At 41.5% G+C, this 21,967-nt stretch overlaps 2 protein-coding genes across 2 annotated transcripts; one reads left to right on the forward strand and one right to left on the reverse strand.

The window, feature by feature from the left end:
* Positions 1–93: 93 nt before the first annotated feature.
* On the forward strand, positions 94–12,289 carry klhl18 (kelch-like family member 18; the record flags this gene model as incomplete). Its single annotated transcript, XM_084447335.1, has 10 exons — positions 94–228; positions 2,785–2,915; positions 3,522–3,662; positions 5,271–5,469; positions 5,577–5,737; positions 6,418–6,554; positions 6,699–6,921; positions 7,928–8,032; positions 8,781–8,892; positions 9,343–12,289. The coding sequence occupies 10 exons, from the start codon at positions 94–96 to the stop codon at positions 9,727–9,729; spliced, it is 1,731 nt and encodes a 576-aa protein (XP_084303461.1). The 3' UTR covers positions 9,730–12,289.
* A 2,527-nt stretch (positions 12,290–14,816) lies between these two features.
* On the reverse strand, positions 14,817–21,282 carry bfsp2 (beaded filament structural protein 2, phakinin; the record flags this gene model as incomplete). Its single annotated transcript, XM_084447489.1, has 6 exons — positions 14,817–15,056; positions 15,448–15,576; positions 16,278–16,439; positions 17,242–17,398; positions 18,189–18,271; positions 20,845–21,282. 6 exons carry the CDS (start codon positions 21,280–21,282, stop codon positions 14,817–14,819), a joined length of 1,209 nt encoding a protein of 402 aa, XP_084303615.1.
* Between the last annotated feature and the right edge of the window lie 685 nt (positions 21,283–21,967).

Raw genomic sequence — 21,967 nt, forward strand, 5'->3', positions numbered from 1 at the left:
CTACGGTGTCCTTTCTCGGCCATTTCACCCTTACGCTTTCGCAGATAGTGGTGCTACCCTTCCTATCCTTAATACATCCATGTTCCTATCTCAATGACGATGGGTGACATGATATATGAGGAACTGGAGGATTTGATGCATTTTTCGGTTCATGACTTACCAGGGCGAGGCTATTCGGTTATGGAAGAAATAAGAAGACAAGGGAAACTATGCGATGTCACCCTTAAGGTATACACAGCCGTGACACAATTACCACACTAGTGCTAGCTGGCTAGCTAACGTTAGCTGACCAACGCTGGGCATAGCTAGCTACCTGGCTAACGTTAGCTAGGCTACGTGTTTAGCACTAGCTAACCATCAGACAAACCAAGCGTCCAGACTGACAGTTTTTTGTTTCACAGAATTGGAGCCACTATCGCTGTGTTCATGTTAATTTAAGAATGTTAACTAAATATTAGACTGCAATCGTTATGCTTTTCACTGTATTCTTGAGGAGGCTGTTGCCTAGCTGACGTGACTCAAAACATGCACTTCAGTGTGGCACTCATTTAACGTTACACAATCTACATTCGACTATTTTGCGCACTGTCTTCACACTAAAACTGTCTTGGAGTGCAGCAGTTTGCATAATTGGTTTCTATCTAACTAGATACCATAGTATTGGCCAGAAACGAGCATGCAAAGTGACCAGCGATAGCCAGCACCGCTATCGATAGTGGCTAGCTGGTCGATGGCATGGAGGCACCACAGATTGGCTGTCGATGGTCAGCTAGCTAACGTCAGTGCTAGCTAGAGGAACTTGTTCTAGATAACTGACAAGTGTGGCTTATTACTTTAGAGGTCAGACCTATTATTTCCTAGTGCTATAGCTAGCTATTATAGTAGGGGGTTCAACGCTATAGCTACGTTAGAGTTACTGGCTTGATGGATAGCTAGCACCGATATTGCTAGCTAAACGTTACCGATGTAGGTAACTTTGCTAGCTAACGTTAGCTAGCTGACATACCCCTAGCTAAGTTATAGCGTACATGTTGCATGTTTTGAGGAGGAACACTGGTGGTCTGATTTTTTATTTGTGCAAAGTCCATCGATATTAAGCTAACGTTAGCTATCAATTCACTTCTGAGTGGAAGCACACAGTCACATTAGCGTTAAACTTAGCTAGCTATACAAGACTAGCTATTATATATCTACAGTAGATTTGCGTTAAACTGTCTTCGTTATGATTTGATAATGAGTTACGCTGATATTGCTCTCATTATTTATTGGGCAGTGATCATCGATACTTCCTCCAAACCCAACCCTAAACAATTGGACACTGTCGCATGTCCTTTAGAGTGAATGAATTGGCCCAACAATTGTTAGTTATCTAATTTTAGTTGTTGTGTATTATTGTGATGTATATTATTTAACTAACTTATTGTGATCAAGTGATTGGTTTTTTTCCAAGCCTGTGCAGCAGTTTAGAATAAGGTCCTTATCGGTAGGCCATTCACCTCCAGTACCCCTTATCCTCTCAAAGGTACACTCGTCCTTCCTAATCAGCATTATGATAAGCTGCTGCTTAGTCACTTTCACACCTCACTACACCCTTACCGTAACTATGTCACAAGCCTATCACAGGGGGTATTATCATATACATGTATTTCTGTCATCTTTCTCTCTCATTCTGGTCCTCTGGCTCAAACCTGGGCGTAGGTTGCATGCAAAGGGCTGTCATCTTTCACATGACCTGTATGCCCCTACTGCCAATGTCGCAGTGGTTATGCCATGCAACATAACAAGCACCTGTAGCATCCATTACAAATTTACAGTTAAAACAAGCAGCTGTAGCATGAGCCTGTGTGTACCATGGCATTGTTGAATACTGGATTCTGATTGGCTCGGAAGATGTGCATTATTTTTGCATAAATGCCACAAATTAGATCTAGGTTCATGGTTCCAAACCATACTCAAATTAGACTTCACCTTAGCTCGATCAAGGTTGGTTAGCTTGTGCCCACAAGCCTTAATGCAAGTTTTGTCTTGTATTTAATAGACTTTCATTACACGGCTCTCTGAAATACTTTCTGATAATGATTGGACAATGGACACTAGGTTAATTATTTCTCAATAAGGGACTGTTTGACATTTTTGGGAGCGGGTCACTGGACGACTTTAGAGTGCTCAGAAATAAATAAATAAAAATGCATGACGATCCCTCTGACAGAAATATATATTTATTTGACCTTCCCTGAGATATTGAAAAAAAAGTTCATTTTAATATAGTATTACTCAAAATAAGAAAATGAGTGTTCTGTTTTCAAGTCAGCACAGGTCCAATTGGCCCCTAGTTTTGCTTATTATACAGATTATGTTATAGGCTACATGTTAAAGTAATGTCAGTAGCGAACGACCAGCAAAAGCGAAATGCACTGCACTGAAAACAGACCGCATGACAGTATCTGTTTGTTCTTCATGTGAGTTGCTTGCTAAATTTTCCCCCATCATCACCAGCAGAGTGCCAGAGAAATTATAGCCTACACCGGGTCATACAAAACAGTTTGCTGAATTCCTAAAAGCTGAAAAAACAATTTCATTTTGATCGATTCAAATTTTTATGACCCTCCCCTCCCTGGACTCATTAAAAAACAGTAAACCTCCTTTGGACTACAATCGAAAAAGGCATTTTTTCTCCTAAAGTGTGTGCAGATGATACTTTCACTTTGTTTAATGTCCAATACCAGAGGAACTCGAACTCACAAACTGAATTTGCTTCTTCCACTGCTTGTATGTGTATTGCAGATTGGAGACCACAAGTTCAGCGCCCACAGGATTGTGCTTGCAGCTTCCATCCCATACTTCCATGCTATGTTCACCAATGATATGGTAGAGTGCAAGCAGGATGAGATTGTCATGCAGGGAATGGACCCTAGGTAAGGCCCCTGTCTGCTCACTTTTTATGTGTGTATACTAGAGCAAAGCATTTAATGGGCAGTGAATGAGTTTGAGATTGCAAATGATACAGCACTAATAGTATAACGGTGTTACTTAGGTGTTAGGCTACTTGTTATAAGTGGTCTTATTATCATCAACAATTATTTGCTTGACCAAAATTAACAAAAACAGCTTCCTGTTCTCTGCCAACCTTACTGTATATGGAAACGCATATTGCCAAGAGTATAGATTGTATAAACAAATAATCGCTAGTCAAGAATAATAAGCAGAAGCAGATTCTGTAATGCCATATGGTTTTGTAAATTCCATCCTTCAGTTGAGGGAAAATATATTATATATACACTTTATTTTGTGATACTGTTTGTGATTGAACTACCACTAGGTCTATACAGCACAGTCTGTATAATACTCATTGCTATTTCTTATTCAATATGATAACATCAGTTTTTTCAAGTAAACTTGTTATCTAGGCTACATTATCTTTACAACAGCAATTTGTGCCGTAATTCACCTGGTCCAAATTGATATGAATGTACATTTAATTGGATTTCTTCACAACTTGTGTTTTGCTTTGCCCTCTGCAGTGCCCTTGAAGCCTTAATAAACTTTGCGTATAACGGCCACGTGGCCATCGACCAGCAGAACGTCCAAGTGCTCCTGATCGGAGCCAGCTTCCTGCAGCTCCAGAATGTCAAGGATGCCTGCTGCTCCTTCCTACAGGAGAGGTGAGTTGTCATCACACATTATTTTAAATGTTATTTGTTTCCCATAACTTTGCTTAAGAGGACCAAACGAACTGAACTTTGGGGTCAAGTGTACAAGTGAACTTTGGGGTCAAGTCCACAATTAGGCCACTTTCATACCTGAATGTTCTGATTCAGGGAATAATACGTATGTTACAATGTTGCACTTGGACCTTAGCTCGAATTGTGTTCACACAGCAATATGGACAGAGCAAACAATGTCCAGGTCTGCTCTGGTTTTGGATACGGCCTCAACACTATGCGCTTATAGATAGTTTTGTGATTGGTCCAAATTTTGCGGGAAGTTTGGATTTCTGGAAATCCTTTCATCACTGACACCGGGGATCGACCCGTAATTGAAAATGGCGCATCAGCGGTGTGCGTGTAAATTGCATTAATTGGTCTTCTCTGGTTCATATACCAGTGTTCGGTATATGGACAACATATCCAGTTTGAGCAGACGTCACGACTACGGCTAGAGAACAATGTGCAATTGCATATGATCTGGAGGAGATGCACTGCTCAACAAAACGTTGACAGCCTTTCATGCGCTCGCTAAACAGTTAGTAGACTTTGTTGACAGTGAAGGGTACAACAATGAATTGTAGCGGTTTGTGGGTAACATGCGTTCTCACTGGCAACGAATCGCCCCGTTGGGCGATTGCAAGCAGGCTGAGACAACCCTCTCTAGGTGGACTCAGCCTGGTTGATTTGTTCCGGAACCGCGAGTGATTGCTGTGTTCACATGCCCAAACAACCTGATCTACAGGGGAAATGCTCCCGGTATCGGAACAACAAGCTAGGTCTGAATGCACTCTTAGGGTGTGTTCACACCTACACATTTGATCCGTTTGGAATCTGACTATCGGACCAAAAAAGTTTGCTCCGCTTCGTTTGGAGAGGTGTGAACGCGTATTCGAACTCGGTCCCCGGATCAAACAACCGAACCATGGTCCGCCTAAAAAGCAAGGACTCGGACTACCCGCTTCGAAAGGGACCATGCTTCGGTTCGCTTTTGGTGTGAATGCGCATCGGACTATCCGTAGGACCAAAACAAAGAGTTTTTCGTCGCCACCCATCAGGGCCCGTATTTTGCGTCGGTACCAACTCCATCGACTCCTTTGCATTGAAAAAAGCAGCGCACCTTCATTGTTTACACGCGTCCAGATTCGGTCATGCTCATATTGGGTCGCCGTGGTTGGTGTTGTTTGGTGCCAGAGCACCAAATAATCACAAGTAGCAATGCGCAAATGCAGTATGGCAAATGCAATGCGCTGTTGCGGTTCCATTGTAACAGTGATTGCTCTAATTACATGCAGTTAATGATGGATTTTCCCTCTTAATTTTTCTAGCCAATAGATCAGCAACCTGTACAACCGCTTGACATTTGTTTACATGTGTTGGTTCGATTACACAAATGACCGTGTGAACGCGAACCAGACCAAAAAAACAATGTTGCAACTTCACTCATTTGGTCTGGTCCTTGGTTCAGACTTTCTGGTGTGATCGCGACTTTAGTCTTTCTTGTTGTTCCACAAGATTTGGCACTTATCTACACATAATTTCCTTCATACCTCTACTATTTTGCAGACTTCACCCTAAGAACTGTCTTGGAGTGCGGCAATTTGCAGAAACCATGATGTGCACCACACTCTATGATGCCGCCAACAGTTTTGTTCACCAGCACTTTGTGGAGGTGTCCATGTCCGAGGAGTTTCTTTGTCTCCGGCCAGAGGAAGTGTTGGAGTTGGTGGGCTGTGATGAGCTCAATATCAAAGCAGAGGAGCAGGTTAGTAACGTGGCCATGCATAAATGCTATTGTATCTTCAGGACAGATGCTCTCTGTATATGTTTAGTAAACAGTCTCTCAGCTGGGCTTCTCTCCCCTCCCTGAAGGTGTTTGAAGCCGTTCTCGCGTGGGTGCGGCATGAGCGTGTGGAGAGGGAGCCCCTGCTGCCCGAACTGCTGTCCAAGACCCGGCTGGCCCTTTGTCGACCCCAGTTCTTGGCTGACCGGGTTCAGCAAGACGAGCTGGTGCGCTCATGCCACAAATGCAGGTGACTGTCCTTAGGTGCTGATGCTTGTTGAGTTTCATATTGCCTCTTTAACTCTAATCATGGACAAAAACAGTTTATCTCATCATAGAATTTTAACTGGATAATTATTGTAGCCCTTAATTCATGTGAGTTTTTTGAGAGAAGTGGAATCCCGGATCTGTATCTTAACAATACAACAATAACTTTATAAACTTTGTTGTTTAGATACTGAACTTTATTAGCAAAGTGATCTGGGAAAGAAAAATGTTTTTCCCTCTGACCTTGTGTTGACTAGCGTCAGCATTGACAGCATGAGGCACCTGCCAGGGAAAAAGTTGTCATTCTGTCAATATTAGAAAGTGAAATAAAAATAGAAATGTTTCTATTCCTAACAGCAGGCATAAGTATGTGTGTAGCTCAGAATAAAACACTAGAGCATGTCAATGATCAAGTTCAAATCTTAACACAATGTAATGTGTGTATTTACACATGATGCACTTTCCTGAAAGCATTTTATCTACAATAGCCTACCTCAAAATGTCACTTAAGGTTTTCTATCATTCCATGCATGTTTTACGGTAAATGTTGATTTGAAAAAGAAATAATCTTAATCTGGGAACGAAAACAACTTCATTGGGCCCTCCAAAATGCTAAATTTCACACATTGAACAATTCTTTTGATTGCATCTTCCCTACAACAGGGATCTTGTTGATGAAGCAAAGGATTTCCACCTCATGCCAGAGCGTCGACCTCATCTTCCTGCATTTAAGACACGGCAAAGGTGCTGCACCTCCATTGCTGGCCTCATTTATGCAGTTGGCGGACTCAACAGTGCAGGTGCCACCCCCTACTTTTCTACATATTGTCTGCTGGGTGCACACGACTGGGAAGTGTAGTTCCAGCTGTAGCATGTACAATTGTATATTACAGAACTTAGTTATATTGATATAATGCTTACCATGCACTGATTCTTGTTCCCAGGTGATTCATTGAATGTAGTTGAAGTGTTTGATCCCATTGGGAATTGCTGGGAACGATGTCAGCCAATGAGAACAGCCCGAAGTCGAGTAGGTGTAGCAGTTGTCAATGGCTTGCTTTATGCCATTGGAGGATATGATGGGCAATCAAGGCTAAGCACTGTGGAGGTCTACAACCCAGAAGCAGACACCTGGACACGTGTTGCTAGTATGAACAGTCAACGGAGGTAAGAAAATACCCCACAAACACATTATTATTTCCGTACCTTTAAAAAGTATTTCGATTGTAGTGAATCAATATCTAAGGGGTGAATTTAACTTGAGCTAGTGTCAGCTGCCGCAGACCCATTGAGAGTCTGTGAACAGCACTACAAAAGTTAATTTGTCTTAGCAGCAGCACGGGTCCCCCCCCCCCCCCCCCCCAATAAATTGGTTTATTTCAATGTCTGTCTTCCATCCAGCCTGACCCACAAAACACGACCCACACTACTGGCATCATGTGAGAGAGAAAAAAAGAACACAAATGATATAACCAGATTGGCACTGTCTTTGGGTAGTGAGTCTGGGCCTGCCAAAATTAGATTTGAGGAGATTCCATACCACTAGCCAGAATACATTCTCGATCCTATGCATGTGTGAGATTGATAAGCACTTCTCTAACAATCACATGTAATTAATAGAACAGCATTAACTAGTGGAATAGAAGGTGATGAGCCTGACAGCACCGAGGAGCAGGTCCTCAAACTGTCTCTGAGCTCAGCATAGGATCCTGCTGGCTACATTAATGGTTCTAGCCTGCTTACTCTTGTGTTATGAAAGTTAATGGACCTACTCAAACCTTGCAAGTTAATCATGAGGCAATTTTATTTCAACATTATAGTTCCATAGGAACTATTCAATTACAAGTGGAACAAGGTTTGGGGTAGGGGTAATGTCCAGGGGTACGTTTTTTTTATTTTGCTCTTTTCTCAAATGAGTGCTTTGAGGTGTTCTGTGGGTCGTTTCACGTGTACGCTGAATAGAAGATAGGCCATGGATGGACATTAGCCGTGAGTTCCTCACAGCACTGCTGATAAGTCAACAAAGAGCACTTTTGTAGATCAGCCCCACTGATGGGGAGAGTGTCTTGGGCGGTGGAGACGACCCACACGAAAGGACACTTCAGTTTGGTTCAGGGTTCTAAAAATGCTTACTTTCTCACTCTCAATCCCCCTCCCATTGTTTTAATTGCAGTGCCATGGGAACAGTTGTTGTGGATGGCCATATATACGTCTGCGGAGGCTATGATGGCAAGTCCTCTCTCAACTCGGTGGAGTGCTACTCTCCAGAAACAGACAGGTAACGGGATATTTTATTTTTTGTGATCAATGATGGTTTGACCATGACTGTATAATATAGGGGTGTTCCAGTTAATACCACACCTTTTCTAACTAATCAACTTACAGAAATTATTCAGTCATTCAGAGAACTGAATATCTACCACTACATCACAGTCGTTCTTGCTTGATTTTCTATGGCAAAATATATTCTATTTGTGTGCAGTGCTATCTAGTATTTTATTAGCTGTATCAATGCTATAACCATGTTGAGGAAACAAGATAAGGAAATTTCCAGCGTTCCAGTGTCCAGCGTTTGTGATGATTTCCCAAAAAGAAGTAAGCATTACTTAATAAAGAACGAAGCATACTTAAAAGCTTTCTTTTCAACTTCCATCGTACCTTGTTGTGTACAAGGCGTGGATGAGCATACACACTGATGCAAGACAAGGAAGGGGCAGAGCTGGAGGGAGTGATATGCCACGTGTGGGTGTAGCTGGATAGAAGATGAACCAATGCCTGTTGTGGTGTTAGTTTCTCACGCTGTTCCAAAGAGCTCAATGTAGGTCAAGTTTCCTGGGCTGTTTTCCCAGACTGTCCCGTGGGAGCAGAAATGCCTGGAATTATCCGATTCATATTGAATCGAAAGAAAGCACTGATGTGACATTATTGTATTGTACTTTTTTCAAGTGTTGAACTGTATACCAACACAAGAATAGATCCCACCAGCTATATCATGCTATTAATCTGGCCTTTTTCCATATGTGCAGGTGGACGGTAGTGACAGAGATGAGTTCCAGCCGCAGTGCAGCAGGGGTGACCGTTTTCGACGGAAGGATATTTGTGTCCGGCGGCCATGATGGTTTACAAATCTTCAACACGGTTAGAATGACATGTTTCGACATAGACATGACAGTCAATATCAGGGATGTAGTGGCTGGAAAAATATCACATCCAACATCAGGAATGTACTGGTTACTGATCAAAAATGATCTTATGATTTTAATGTTCATTTTGCATCACCCTTTACACAGAATATTACATTGCATGTAATATAAAACCCCTCCCTCCCCTAAAATGTAATTAGCCCAAATCCACTCTAGATGAATCAGTTTGGGCTTTAATATGGGGCTGTAATTCAGTGAGTAAATAATGTTGCATGAGAACTATGGAAGGTGCTTCATGCCCGTCAAAGGCCTAGCTGACTGTAATTGTGTACTCCTCACTACGTCCCAGCAACTGGGATTGATCACGTTTTGTTTGATTAATGTAAGTACAGTTAAAGTACAGTTATTAAAGAACAGTATAGTTACCAATCCACCCATCTTGCAGGTGGAGTACTTCAACCACCACACGTCTCTGTGGCACCCCGTGGTCGGGATGATGAACAAGCGCTGCCGTCACGGCGCCGCGGCCCTGGGCAGCCATCTGTACGTGGCGGGAGGTTACGACGGGTCCGGCTTCCTCAGCGGAGCTGAGATGTACAGCTCTGTGACGGACCAATGGAGCCACTTGGTACCGATGAACACGCGGCGTAGTAGAGTCTCGTTGGTGGCCAACTGTGGCAGACTTTATGCGGTCGGCGGCTACGACGGACAGTCGAATCTGAGCTCTTTAGAGATGTATGACACTGAATCTAACAGTTGGACTTTTATGGTACCCATGGTTTGTCACGAGGGTGGCGTCGGGGTGGGCTGTATACCCCTTCAGCCTGCCTAACCCTGCAATCCAACACGTTGAACCTGTGGGACTTTTTAGATTTTTTAATGGGTTAAAGGAACTTGGAACAACCCATGAACAAGGATGAGACAACTCTTCGTTGTGTTCTGTTCCAATCATGCTTTGATTTCTCTTAGCCTGTTTCCGCCAATGCCGCTAAATGGTATTGGTGAATAAGTGCATAGATTAGGGGTGAAGAGGTCTGGGCTATGATCGTGTCTCATGATAATCAGCCTGGTGGAGGGGGCTGCAGGTTTCTCTTTGGGAGAGTAGCTTTGGGGGAAATTGGTAGCTCCTCTGCACTAAGCTGAAGAGAGAAGAACTAAACTGAAGAGAGAAGTGGAGATAGATTGGAAGTGTAGGCTTGTAAATCAAATACAGTGTTTACTTTATACAGGCATATACTGTATTAAAAGTGGGAAAATATTGCTCCATTAACAAAGGAAATGTTTGTTGATAACATTATGATGGCATGAATGAAAAGTTATTGAAAGGTAAGTTGTTGGATTGGAATTGCTCTTTGAGTTGGGAGAATTCATTCATGATTCATTCATGATTTAATGGTACAACACATCAAATGTAGGGACCAAAATGCAAGCATTGATTTGAGGTGAAAGCATCTGTCCAAGTAAGCCTAGCCACTTGTACCTGTATTAGGTATTGTTAGCCATGTATAACTCCTTTATTCAGTACTCCAAAAAATAATCAAAAACATTATATTGCACTTTCATTCACATTTGACATGTAGCATTTTATACACCCCATGATAACCCATGAAAAAGTACCCACCAATGTAACGCTCTGAATTTCTTGAGCCCAATTATGCTGTTCAAAATAGTGTTATTGGCCATGATTACTGATGTGTTTCTATAAATGAGATTACAATGGGAAGCTTTGGCCCTGGGATGCTGTAGACGTGCAATGCTTGTGTTTGCCCAGGAGATTGCACCAGTCTACTCACCACAGTACCAATAGGTAACAGTCTACCATTTAAAGCTTACATACTGTAGCTTGAAAAGTATAAGTCAGCCAAAGTAGAACTATAGCAGATTTTGTGCAAGAAAAAGTATGCACATTTGCATGCCTGTACTTGAAAGTGAGTAATCTTACTTTTTGGAGCTTATTTATACTGGATCTTATTTATTCTTTAAACTATAAAGAAGAAAAAAGTGAACAGGCTTAGTATATGGCTAACAATACTTAGATTGTGCACTAACAACACTGACATACCTAACACATCTGTAATGAAGCATTAACAGAATGAGTTTCACTGTATGCTCATGATGTGATTATGACTATAAAATTGTGGTGGCCCGGGCTGGTTGAGCTGAGATCATACAGATCGCTCCATAAAATCACTTGCTTTGAAATAGGCAATACATTCTTATTTCTTACAAACCTTTTACTCCTGTCATATGCCATAGGATGTGATTTTTAACTTACTACTTATATACTGTAATGTACAGTAGCATCTGCTATAGCATCAGCAGCAACTTGCAACTGCAGTTTTCCTGCATTAAGTGTAAGTAACAGTTTTATTGATGTAATCCCTGGTTAACAATGAACTGATTTAGGATTCACTTGAGAGGGCTTTTCCACTAGTCAAAGTTTATCAACAGAACATTTCTCAACATTGGTCATTTACTGTAGTCTCAAGGTTTAGATACCTTTTAGTATCGCCCATCTGTAGAGATGCTAGTGCTCTGAACTGAGCCACAGGAGGCCACGATGGATGACACTTTGCAGACACTTGGAGGAGGGGGCATTTATCTGTGCAGTAGTGTGTGCGTGTGCACATTACAATACATTATCAAGACACCTCTGCAAAAAGAATGCTCCAACGTATGTCTCATGCATTACTATGGCACCAAGACTGCAATTAGCAGCCCCTTAGATTAATTTTATTTTAACTCCATCGAGAGTGCCATTCCATGCTTTGTAGCAGTAATATGGGAGTACTTGTATATGTTGCTTACCTCGTTTCAGATGGCTTTATATACTGTTTGTATTTTCTGGGGTGTTTTCTTCAGAGTGGGAGAAATGGTAGCTACTGGTGTTTCATGTCACATAAATGTTGGGTGAGCAGCTAGGCTGCGTCTGTCTGCTTGCACTGTAGGAGGTGTGGGCAAACTTTTTGCCTAATTAAATGAAATACAAATAGTGCATGTAACAAGTACAGTATAAAGGAATCGCCATTACATTAAGGACTATTTGCATCTACTACTGAAAAATAATAATTTGTTACTATACCTATGTCTGAAGTGTCAAGTTGTTTTAAAGATTTGTTCAGAATGAAGGATTCTTGATATATATTTCACATTTGTTTAAATGTTTGCCCTACCTCTAGTCACAGAAATGCTAGAATATCTTTGTCAACAGACCTAACATTTGCCTAGTCAAAGTATGGAGCAACTTCCATCAGCCTTTTGGCATTGTCAGCATAATGCCACTCAAAGATCGCTTGTGATTAATTACCGCTTGTGAACATCAGCTTACAAGGTGCTTGACACTTACTTTTTTTAAAGGTGTAAATTAATGTCTGTTGATGAGGCCATGATTTTGTCCAAAGAGTTTAAGCTCAGAGCAGTTCATGTGTGACATTCTAAGGCTTGTCTTTTTTTTCAGGACACTAGGCAGAATATAGACAATTGTGATCAATTGTGTTACTTGTATTTTAATTCAAGTTGAGCTTTAATTGTATTATATTTGAAAATGTGCAAATGTTAAGGATTCATTAAAAAATCCATAATAATAAATAATTATGAGAAGCTGAGAGATCAGCTTAAAAATGATGTTGGGACAGTGCCAAGTCAATAAATAATTAGTATCAAATGTGGAATATATCAGAAGGGCCTTTTTCCAAACTGATTTAAGAAGAATCATTCATATGACATTTTGCAATCTAGATTGAACAGTGCTATGGAGTGTTGTTTATTTACTTTCCGCATTTTTCATGATTGACACAATTTTAATTTGGCATTGACTGAATTTATTTTAGTGCTTTTGTTTTAGTAATAAATTTAGATTAAAAATAGAATACTCTGAATTGGCTTTCTATGAGCCCTGATCTAAATCCTATTGAACATCTGTGGAAGGATCTGAAACATGCAGTTTGGAGAAGACACCCTTCAAACCTGAGACAGCTGGAGCAGTTTGCTCACGAGGAGTGGGCCAAAATACCTGTTGACAGGTGCAGAAGTCTCATTGAGAATTACAGAAATCGCTTGATTGCAGTGATTGCCTCAAAAGGTTGTGCAACAAAATATTAAGTTAAGGGTACCATCATTTTTGTCCAGGCCAGTTTCATTAGTTTGCTTTTTAAAATGATTCTGTTGAACCACAATTCAAAAGCAATTGCTGATTTTCATTAGTTAATTTTCAGTAAATTTGTATTTATTATTACTTTTGTCAGTTTCAAGTTATTTCCATGACCATTGTGGGTTTTTCTTTCTTTAACGGAATGGTACCAACAATTTTGTCCACGTCTGTAGAATAATAGATGTAGTGATCTGCTGGACTTTGTTGTCCTGTGGTTCTGGTCCTTAAATCATTTAGTTGTGCTTTATATGCACATCACATCAATCATTAATATCAATGTAATGGTCTCCTGAACAATCTCAAGATGCGAATCCCAAATGAAGGGATCTACTCAGGGATGTTGCCATGTGGGAATGGCTAAGAAAAGTGTATGAGAAGTGTTTTATAATTGGGGTATTGAGTGACACATGGAATGTGGCTTACCTATCCATCAATCCCATTCAGGGTGACAAATTGCACAAGATACTGGTACCTTTGCAGACAATATATTTTATTCAATATAGTCATAAGAACGGGGTATAAAGTGGAAGTCAATAACCTCTATTACCATAGCATCGGTTGCAGTTGTACAGATGTTCATGACATGACTCTAAAATATAAATGCGGTCATGTTCCCAAGGTTCACCTCTACTCATTGCAGGATGTACTGGAACCTGTGGAAAATAAAATATATTTCTTCAGGACTTGATACGACTAAAATACGTTCCAATTGTTGTGACCCATCCATTTGCTTTCTCAATCGATATATCAAAGCTAATTTAGGGGGAGAAATGAAATAAAGCTTGTAACTTTGATACAGTAGTTTTAATTTTTGACAGATTTTTTTTTATTTTTTATAATCTATTTGTCAGCATGCTTTGAGGAACAACATGATTGCACATTTAAAAACTCTGGAAATTGACACCAAATGCCAGGCTAAAAACCTAGGTGTCATACTTGACTCAGATCTTAATTTCGAAAACCACATCAAGAATATTACAAAGACATCTTTTTACCACCTAAGGAACATTGCCAAGGTGCAACCCTTTCTCTCTCAGGCTGACACCGAAAGACTAATGCATGCTTTCATCACAAGCAGGCTGGACTACTGCAATGCTCTACTATCAGGCCTACCAAAGAAAGCAATCTCTAAAATACAAATGATACAGAATGCCGCAGCACGAGTCCTCACTAAGACTATGTATTCATTAACAAGGTCATTAGGGATACAGAATAAAACGCCTGACTCAAACTTGACAAAATGCTCTGTTGTTTGGTGTAACAAATGGACAGTACTCTGATGTGATTGTCGGGAATATTAATAAAATGTTATTACTTTCATTATTATAAATATGATAAATAGTAATATTTTACCTGCAGGAGCTGGGGGACCTTGAGAGTCTGCAGCGGGGGCAGTTTGATTTCCCTCAGGCTCTAATGGGACAGACCACCTGTTGAGACAATGCCTGAGAATGAGAATATGCATTTCACTCATGAGCATCAGCTCATTCAAACGTATTCAAGTATCATTTCATGGTATTGAATCAGTAGCAAAAGCTTTGTAAGAGCTTGCATACATCGCACACATCTTCATACAACTCGAACAGCAGTTATGCTAATTGGTGCAGTTACACATTGTTGACATAATGGTTGAGACACTGTATAGGCTACTGTATGTCCTGAATGATACATGCACATACATTCATGTAGATATGGTAAATTAATGTATGAATATAAATGGGGTAACTGGAGGAGTCCATTCAATGTTAAAGTATCGTCTGTCATGTGACTCACATGGAGGGGTGGTAGCGACTCTCCTCCCCATCCAGGATGCCATGGTACGTTCCAATGTCCTGCTCAAGACGCATCTTGTTACCAAGCAACGTCTCGTAGTCACGGCGCTGTTGCTCGATGTCGCCGCGGACGTCACCCAGCTCAGTCTCCAGCTTACCAATGACAGAGCCCAGGTTCTGGAGCTCGATGTCGTGCCAGTGCTTAGCGTCGGTCAGGGAGTTTTCCAGACCTCGTTTCTGTGTGAGTAAGAACAAGAAGATGGACAAGAAATAGGCAGTAGTCTTCTAACAAATACCAATAATATCCTGTCAGGGTTGTCTTGGTTTAGGGCCACTTCTGGGTTTCATACAGTAAGATGTCCCTCCTTCCTCCCGATCTTGGAGAAAATGACTGGATTGGTGACAGCTGTGTGGAGGACTAAAGGCTTATACTTATATAGGCCTAATCATGTTAGATTTTAACTCTAAGAGTGGAGAAAAAAATAACTTTTAAGGATTCAAACAGAACCCATGCCTGCTAGCGGAGAGTCAGCACACTGAGGGTTACAATAATATTGTCTTGCTGTGTCTCTTTATCACATCAACATGCAGTGTGGAATGTGTGCAATGGAGGTAGTGTGATACGTACAAGCGCTCTGATAGACTCGGTCTCAGCCTGTAGACTCTGGATCTTACAGCCAGCGTCGTTACACTCGGTCTTCAGAGTCTCCAGCTCCTCCTCTTCCCGACTCAGCTTACTGTTCACACTCTCTGCTTGCTGAACACAAACACACACATCAACTTGCTATATTTATATTTAAGTGTACAATGTTTCCCCTACCATCGGAAATTTTCAGAAAATGGCCTTTCATCAGGGAAAAATGGCAGTCCAAGCAACTAAACAGTTACTAAGCATGTGCTTAACATTTTAAGATATACAGTACATTTCAGCAATGTCACATGCATCTTTATGTTGATCAGTGTTGGGAGTAACTGATTACAAAATAACAGATTACTGTAATCAGATTACTTTTTCCAGGAATTTATAATGTAAGGGATTACATTAGAATTTTGATTAGTTACTGACCTAATAAAAATGGGATTACTTTTGAGTTACTTACACACACACTTCCTTTCTTTCATTTGGTTGATATGCACATGTGCTCTCTGCAGTTGCGGCTGAGCTGACTGTTTATGTCACCAGGGTTAAAATGTGTTAAGAGTGCTGGTATAGGATCAGATTTTCTTTTGTCTACTATGATCTACGATGCAAAACTGATCCTAGATCAGCGCTTCTATGATTTGGGTAAGAAATGATCTGGTTTTAGAAAGTAACTCAAAAGTAAAGTAATTAGTAATCTGATTGCTAGTAAGGTCATCTAATTACAATTCAGAGAACGTAATCAGTAATTTTTGTTGATTACTTTTGTTAAGTGACTTGCCCAACACTGATGTTGATCCCTCTGCTACCATTCAAACCTTGTTCTCTGTGTAGGCATCGGTCTCAGCACGGTTCTTCTCGATTACTCTCTCCCAGTGAGAGCGGATGTAGGCCAGTATTTGGTCCAGACTGGTTTCGATGGGAGCATCAAGTTCATCCAACTCACGACCAGCCATCTGGTTGTAGAGGATTCTAACATCCTGTATGGACAGCAAACATGCAGTTTTGTTTAGGATATCAACTTAAAATCATCCTTTGTTGTGTGAATTCTGTTCCTATATCAGATACTGCTTTCAAAACTAGCAAGGCAATATCCCAACCAAATGCAAAAGGTGATGTGAATTTAATCTTGGTTGAACCCTAAACTATGAGTTATCTACACCTGTCTTAACATATGATGGTAAATCAAAAACTGTATAATGTGTGATAATATCACATACAAAAAATCTATATGCAAAAGCACCTCCTGGTCATTGGTATTGCAGAAACTCCTAGAATGTCCAGTTTATTCTGCCCATATGTATTTGAATGAGGCACATGGGAAAAGCCTCGTCAGTGAGCTTGTCTGCGGTCATCTTTACAATTTAGACGTAAAGGTCAATTTACACGATCACATCACACTACAATGCATTCACTTTCTCTCCATTCATGGAGGCAATTACTGCTCTAATAAAATTAGATTTGATCAAATCAGTGATCATTTCAAGGGGGATTAATTTCATGAATCTTGGATATTGTTTCCAAATATGTTCACACTTCCCACAACTGTTACTATGGACTGTATTCTCTTATTCGATGTACTGTATACGAGAATCAAGAAAACAAGGAATTGTCCAAGAATTGTCTGTGAAAGTCATACAGTATGTGTCCTGAAGGAAGGTTCTTATTGATTTGTCCATAGCCTAGTTTTGTTTTAAGTTATTGCAATTCAACTCAAACAATAATATCGATATTCAAATATTCAAATCTACTTTATACTGTCTTCTTTGCTCTAGGACTGACCTCTTCGTGGTTGCTTTCCAGGTCTCTGAGCTCAAGTCTCATGTTCTCAATTTGGCTGTCCAGGTCGGCTTTGGTGAGCTGTGCATCATCAATCACTTTATACAGAGAACTGATCTCCTCCTCCACAGCCTTCCTGAAAGGCTGCTCATTCTCATACCTACAGTGAATGAGAGGGAAATGGTGGGGTGAATGACAGAGAGGGGGGAGGGAGGATGGAGGGAGAGATGGGAAAAGGTGTGCAGAGAAGTAAGATGTGAGGGACAGTGTGGAGGATAGGTAGAGAAGGTGCAGTTGAATAGAGAAGTTGGATGAGAAGAGAGAAGGTGGGAGGGATTTTTTTTTAACAATCATTTTACAAATGAAAGCAACCTGATCCGATTATCGATTTCAAAACCTGGTATATGGCTGGCACCGTGTATTCATAGTTTTCACGCGACATCTCAGCATTAGTAATGCCCACCTGGCACGCAAAACAAAGTCTTCTTCCATGGCCCACCGTCGTCAACTCGACAACTTTTACCAGTTATACAAAATTCCAAATAGTTGCTGTTCCGTTGGGAAAATGGTTATATTATTGTCACAAGATTCTGTTATCTGTACTAAACAACATAACTGTCATAAACATTGGAGTTCTTGGTGGCACTTTGCAATTTGTTGTGACCCAAATCTAATCCCATAATATTAAACTTAGGCAGTGGAGTAGGGGACAATTGCAGCACGAGTGAAATAGATGGAATGGTTTTAGCTTTAGGAATGTGTTTGGTGGCATTTATGCAGAATACTGTCTGGTAGTGTCTGGAAGGATCAACATATCACTGGACTATTGGACTAGAAGAAAGAAAAAAAGTGAACCATGTCTGTACAAGAAAAGGTACAGTAGTAGAGCAGTGATTTGTTAGAGTGACCATCACAGACAGACGCACCTGACATGAGAGATGGTTTCTCACCTGTCCTTGAAGTCCTCAGCATTGGCTTGTACATTCTCTGTCTGTAGCATGAGTCTGGCATTGTCAAGGATGGCTTCACTGACCTGTGGGAGAAATTTAAATGAGTAATCTCATCGTCCAGGGGACCGTAGATACTAGGAAGTGAACCTTCAGATCCTTATTCATTTTGTCTCAGTAAATCTTAAAAACATATACAACAATATTATGGGTGTAAGAGTGATGCACAAAAAGGCAGACTCTCTGTATCTGGGGTATCTGGATATCAATTCAATGATGTCAACAGGTTAATACAAGTAATACAATACACATGCAGGTACAACAATCGTATCGTATGACACATAAAGTGCAACAGTTCAAGGTGCTAAATGTGCCTGAGGTGGTTTTTGTGCAAGTTCAGATGCTGGATAGTTTGGGGATAGGTGCTATTCCCAAAGCAAAATGTTTTGCATCAAATGCATCTGGGGTATCTGGACCTGTTTGCAATTTTCTTGGACACGGTCGACTTGACAGCATTCATATTTGGCACTGGGTATCTGCTGAGGTCCTGGGCAGACGGTGACAGGGCCCAGACTTTTGATTAATTTGGCAAATTCTATCATAAAATACTGCTCCGAAGCCACCCCTCCTCCTTTCAGAATAGGCTGCTCCGGTCTACCCTGTACAATAGTAGTTACAAACCAAGCTATCATTCAGATGGGACGTAATTGGTAATCATAATCAGGATGCAAATTTTTGTTATGGTAAATTGGTAAATGGACTGCACTTATATAGCACTTTTCCACCTTAGCGGCACTCAAAGCACTTTACAATGGCCTCTCATTCACGGCGGCAACTGCCATGCAAGGTGCTAACCTGCTCATTGGGAGCAATTTTGGGGTTAGGTGTCTTGCTCAAGGACACTTCAACATGTGGACAGTCGGAGCTGGGATTCGAACCACTGACCCTTCGATCATTGAACGACCCTCTCTACCAACTGAACTACAGCCGCCCAGTTATGAACTCCATTCACTTATGCTAAAAACATTAACGATCAGATTAGTTACATGAAAATGTCTTCTGGTCGATCTAGCTAAAATCAGGAGGTCAGACCCGTTGCTAGGTCTCAGTGTTAAAGGGGGCATATAAACTGCATGAGGGGGAACAATTATTATTAAATATCTTTGATAATATCTGCTATTGTATTTGTGCAGCACTGACGCATACTAACTACCGGTATATTGAGTTCTCGCCTTCTCCCTCTGACAGAAGGCGGCGTTTCTGAGTGTTGAATTTTCTCAGCAAAATGTCCTTCCATTCGTCATTGAACTTATGAGTAAGATCCTTTTCAAAGGCAAGCAGAATACACTGAGCCTTGTGTTTGTGCAACATACTGTGCTGATGCTCAGAGAAAACGTTTCTAAGTGCTGAAAAGGAATTTTCACACATTGCGGTAGATGTCCTCAAAGTTAGGGCAAGGGTAAGCCTATAAGCTGTGAAAACAGTCAGCATGGCCTGGAGTGCACAGCTCAGCTACCAACTGAAATCTCACATGTGGTAACCGTTACATTGGCATAACTTCCTTTTTACAGCGGCCACCTCCAGCCAGATACAGGCTGTTGCTCACCTAACAGAATGCAATGGAGAGAGCTCATTGAAGCCTTAGCCTATGTCCCATAGGGGATGAAGAGTCACATAACAGAACCTCGTCAAACAAAAACACACCATTGATTCTCTAATTTAATATCTTAATTTATAAGGAATATAAAAATAAATAAATAAAAATTAAAGTTAGTATTTTTAATTTACTAGAAAAATATGATAGCCTAATTAATATAAACCTATTAATTAATTAAGCTATGGGCGCCAGTGGGGGGGGGGCACTTGCACTTTTGAGAGTGGACCAGGGCCCCTAAGGCCCGCCCAAAGCGACAGCCATACAGTAGGTGCAATGTACTTTTAAGCAGTTTAGAGTCAGTTAGTGTCGCTATTAACACACCACCATTCAGTTGGAACTTGGGCTCAGGAGGAAAATACATTTCCCCCATTAATTCTGTCTGGCGCCCGTTCTGATACCCATTTCTCAGGTTCTGGGGTGGGGGCGACGGGCATATAATGGACTAAATTATGGCCAAATACTGATTGTATGCTCCAACGGGTATTAGAACTAGTGAACCTATATTTATTCCTAATATTTAACTCATACAGGTGCTCTGTACTTTAGATAGTCTGTTGTTTTTGAACTGTTGACATTCCAATGGTTTTGAGAGCAGTAGATAACTGGGTTGATCCATTTCATCATCTTATTAAAATCACAAATAATCCTTAGACACAATTGATGTACTGTATATATAAGCACGTACTATCCGTTTGATACACCTTTGAATATCACTTTGAAAAGACAATGTTTGTTTGACTTGTTTAAGTGGTGGTACTTCCAGGGGTAAGAAATTGCGGCATCTAAAATCCAAAACTCAACATACTCAAACTTTTCAAATCCAGATAGTGCTCTCCAACCCCCAGACCCTTCTCTTTGAAGTGCCAAGGACTTCATTTGTTTTTGGTATTCATTTAGAACAATTACAAGCTAGGGGGAATGTAATGTACAGTACATGCTACAGTAGATCAGAGTGACTAGTGTGAAGATAATCAGTTCCTGGCCCCACCTCCTCAACCTTACCTGTCTGTAGATATCCTCCCAGTCCTGTCTTAGCGGGCCCCATGCGCCGGCACTAGAGGCCTTCCGATCCAGGCAGTGTCTGATCTGCTCCTCCAGCTGCTGGTTGAGCTGCTCCAGGGCGCGCACCTTGTCCCTGTACTCCATCAGGCAGCTGTTGAGCCCCTGGAAGCCCCCTTGCTGGGCTCTGTCGCCGGCCCGCGGCAGAACCGGCGCCACGCTGCTCCGCAGCCCCTGCAGGAACACGCTGCTGATACCGAGGGCACGCCGTGACACCCGCGTGCCCAGGCTGGAGGCGCCGCCCATGGGCGCCATTCCCACAAACACGCCCCTGGGTGCCGTGGTGCCGCCCGCTGCACCAACCCTGGTGCAGGCACTGCCCGAGCGCTCGGTGGCAGATGGCTGGCCCAGGAAGGAGGATCGCCGTCTGGGCAGAGGCATGTTGTTCCCTGTCCTTTAAAATCGAGTGTGAGAACGGTGCGTGTTAATGGTCAGCAGGCCAGGCTAGTTGCCCATGGACATAGCTATGGTTCAGAATATGGGTTGGGTGGCTTGTTGTGTCAAACAGCCAGAGCCCCTGTGTGCATGGCTCTTTATTGTGGGCTGGGCTTCTGGAAAGCAGAGGCTCTTTGTTCCCAGCAGTATTTGTGTTGTTATTGTGTGTGTGGTGTGGTTTCTGGGGGATTGGAGGCTCTTTGTTTGTGGATACTGGTTGCGTTTTGACTGCCTCAGCACTGAAGCCCTCTCAGGAAAACTCCAGCTAACTAGCTAATCCCATAGCACACTCTGGCACAAGACTTCGCCTCACTCAACTGACTACAGTGTGTGTCCAGGTATACATGTATTGTATGTGTGGAAATCGTCCTATCATCATTTTGGCCCTGGAGAGGCTTCCAACACCTCTTTTTCTGTGTGTGTGTGTGTGTGTGTGTGTGTGTGTGTGTGTGTGTGTGTGTGTGTGTGTGTTTGTTAGTGATTATCCTGGCTGTTACATTACTCGAAAAAGGTTCACAACCAAGATTTGGTCATAAAGACCAAAGAGAACAGTGGACAAAATATTGTAAATGGCGCAGTAACACTTCTATTATTGTAGGCATTGGGCCTATAGTTTTATTTTGACCAGGGT

This window comes from Borostomias antarcticus (assembly GCF_949987555.1).
Source record: "Borostomias antarcticus genome assembly, chromosome: 12".
Classification (NCBI taxonomy): Eukaryota; Metazoa; Chordata; class Actinopteri; order Stomiiformes; family Stomiidae; genus Borostomias; species Borostomias antarcticus.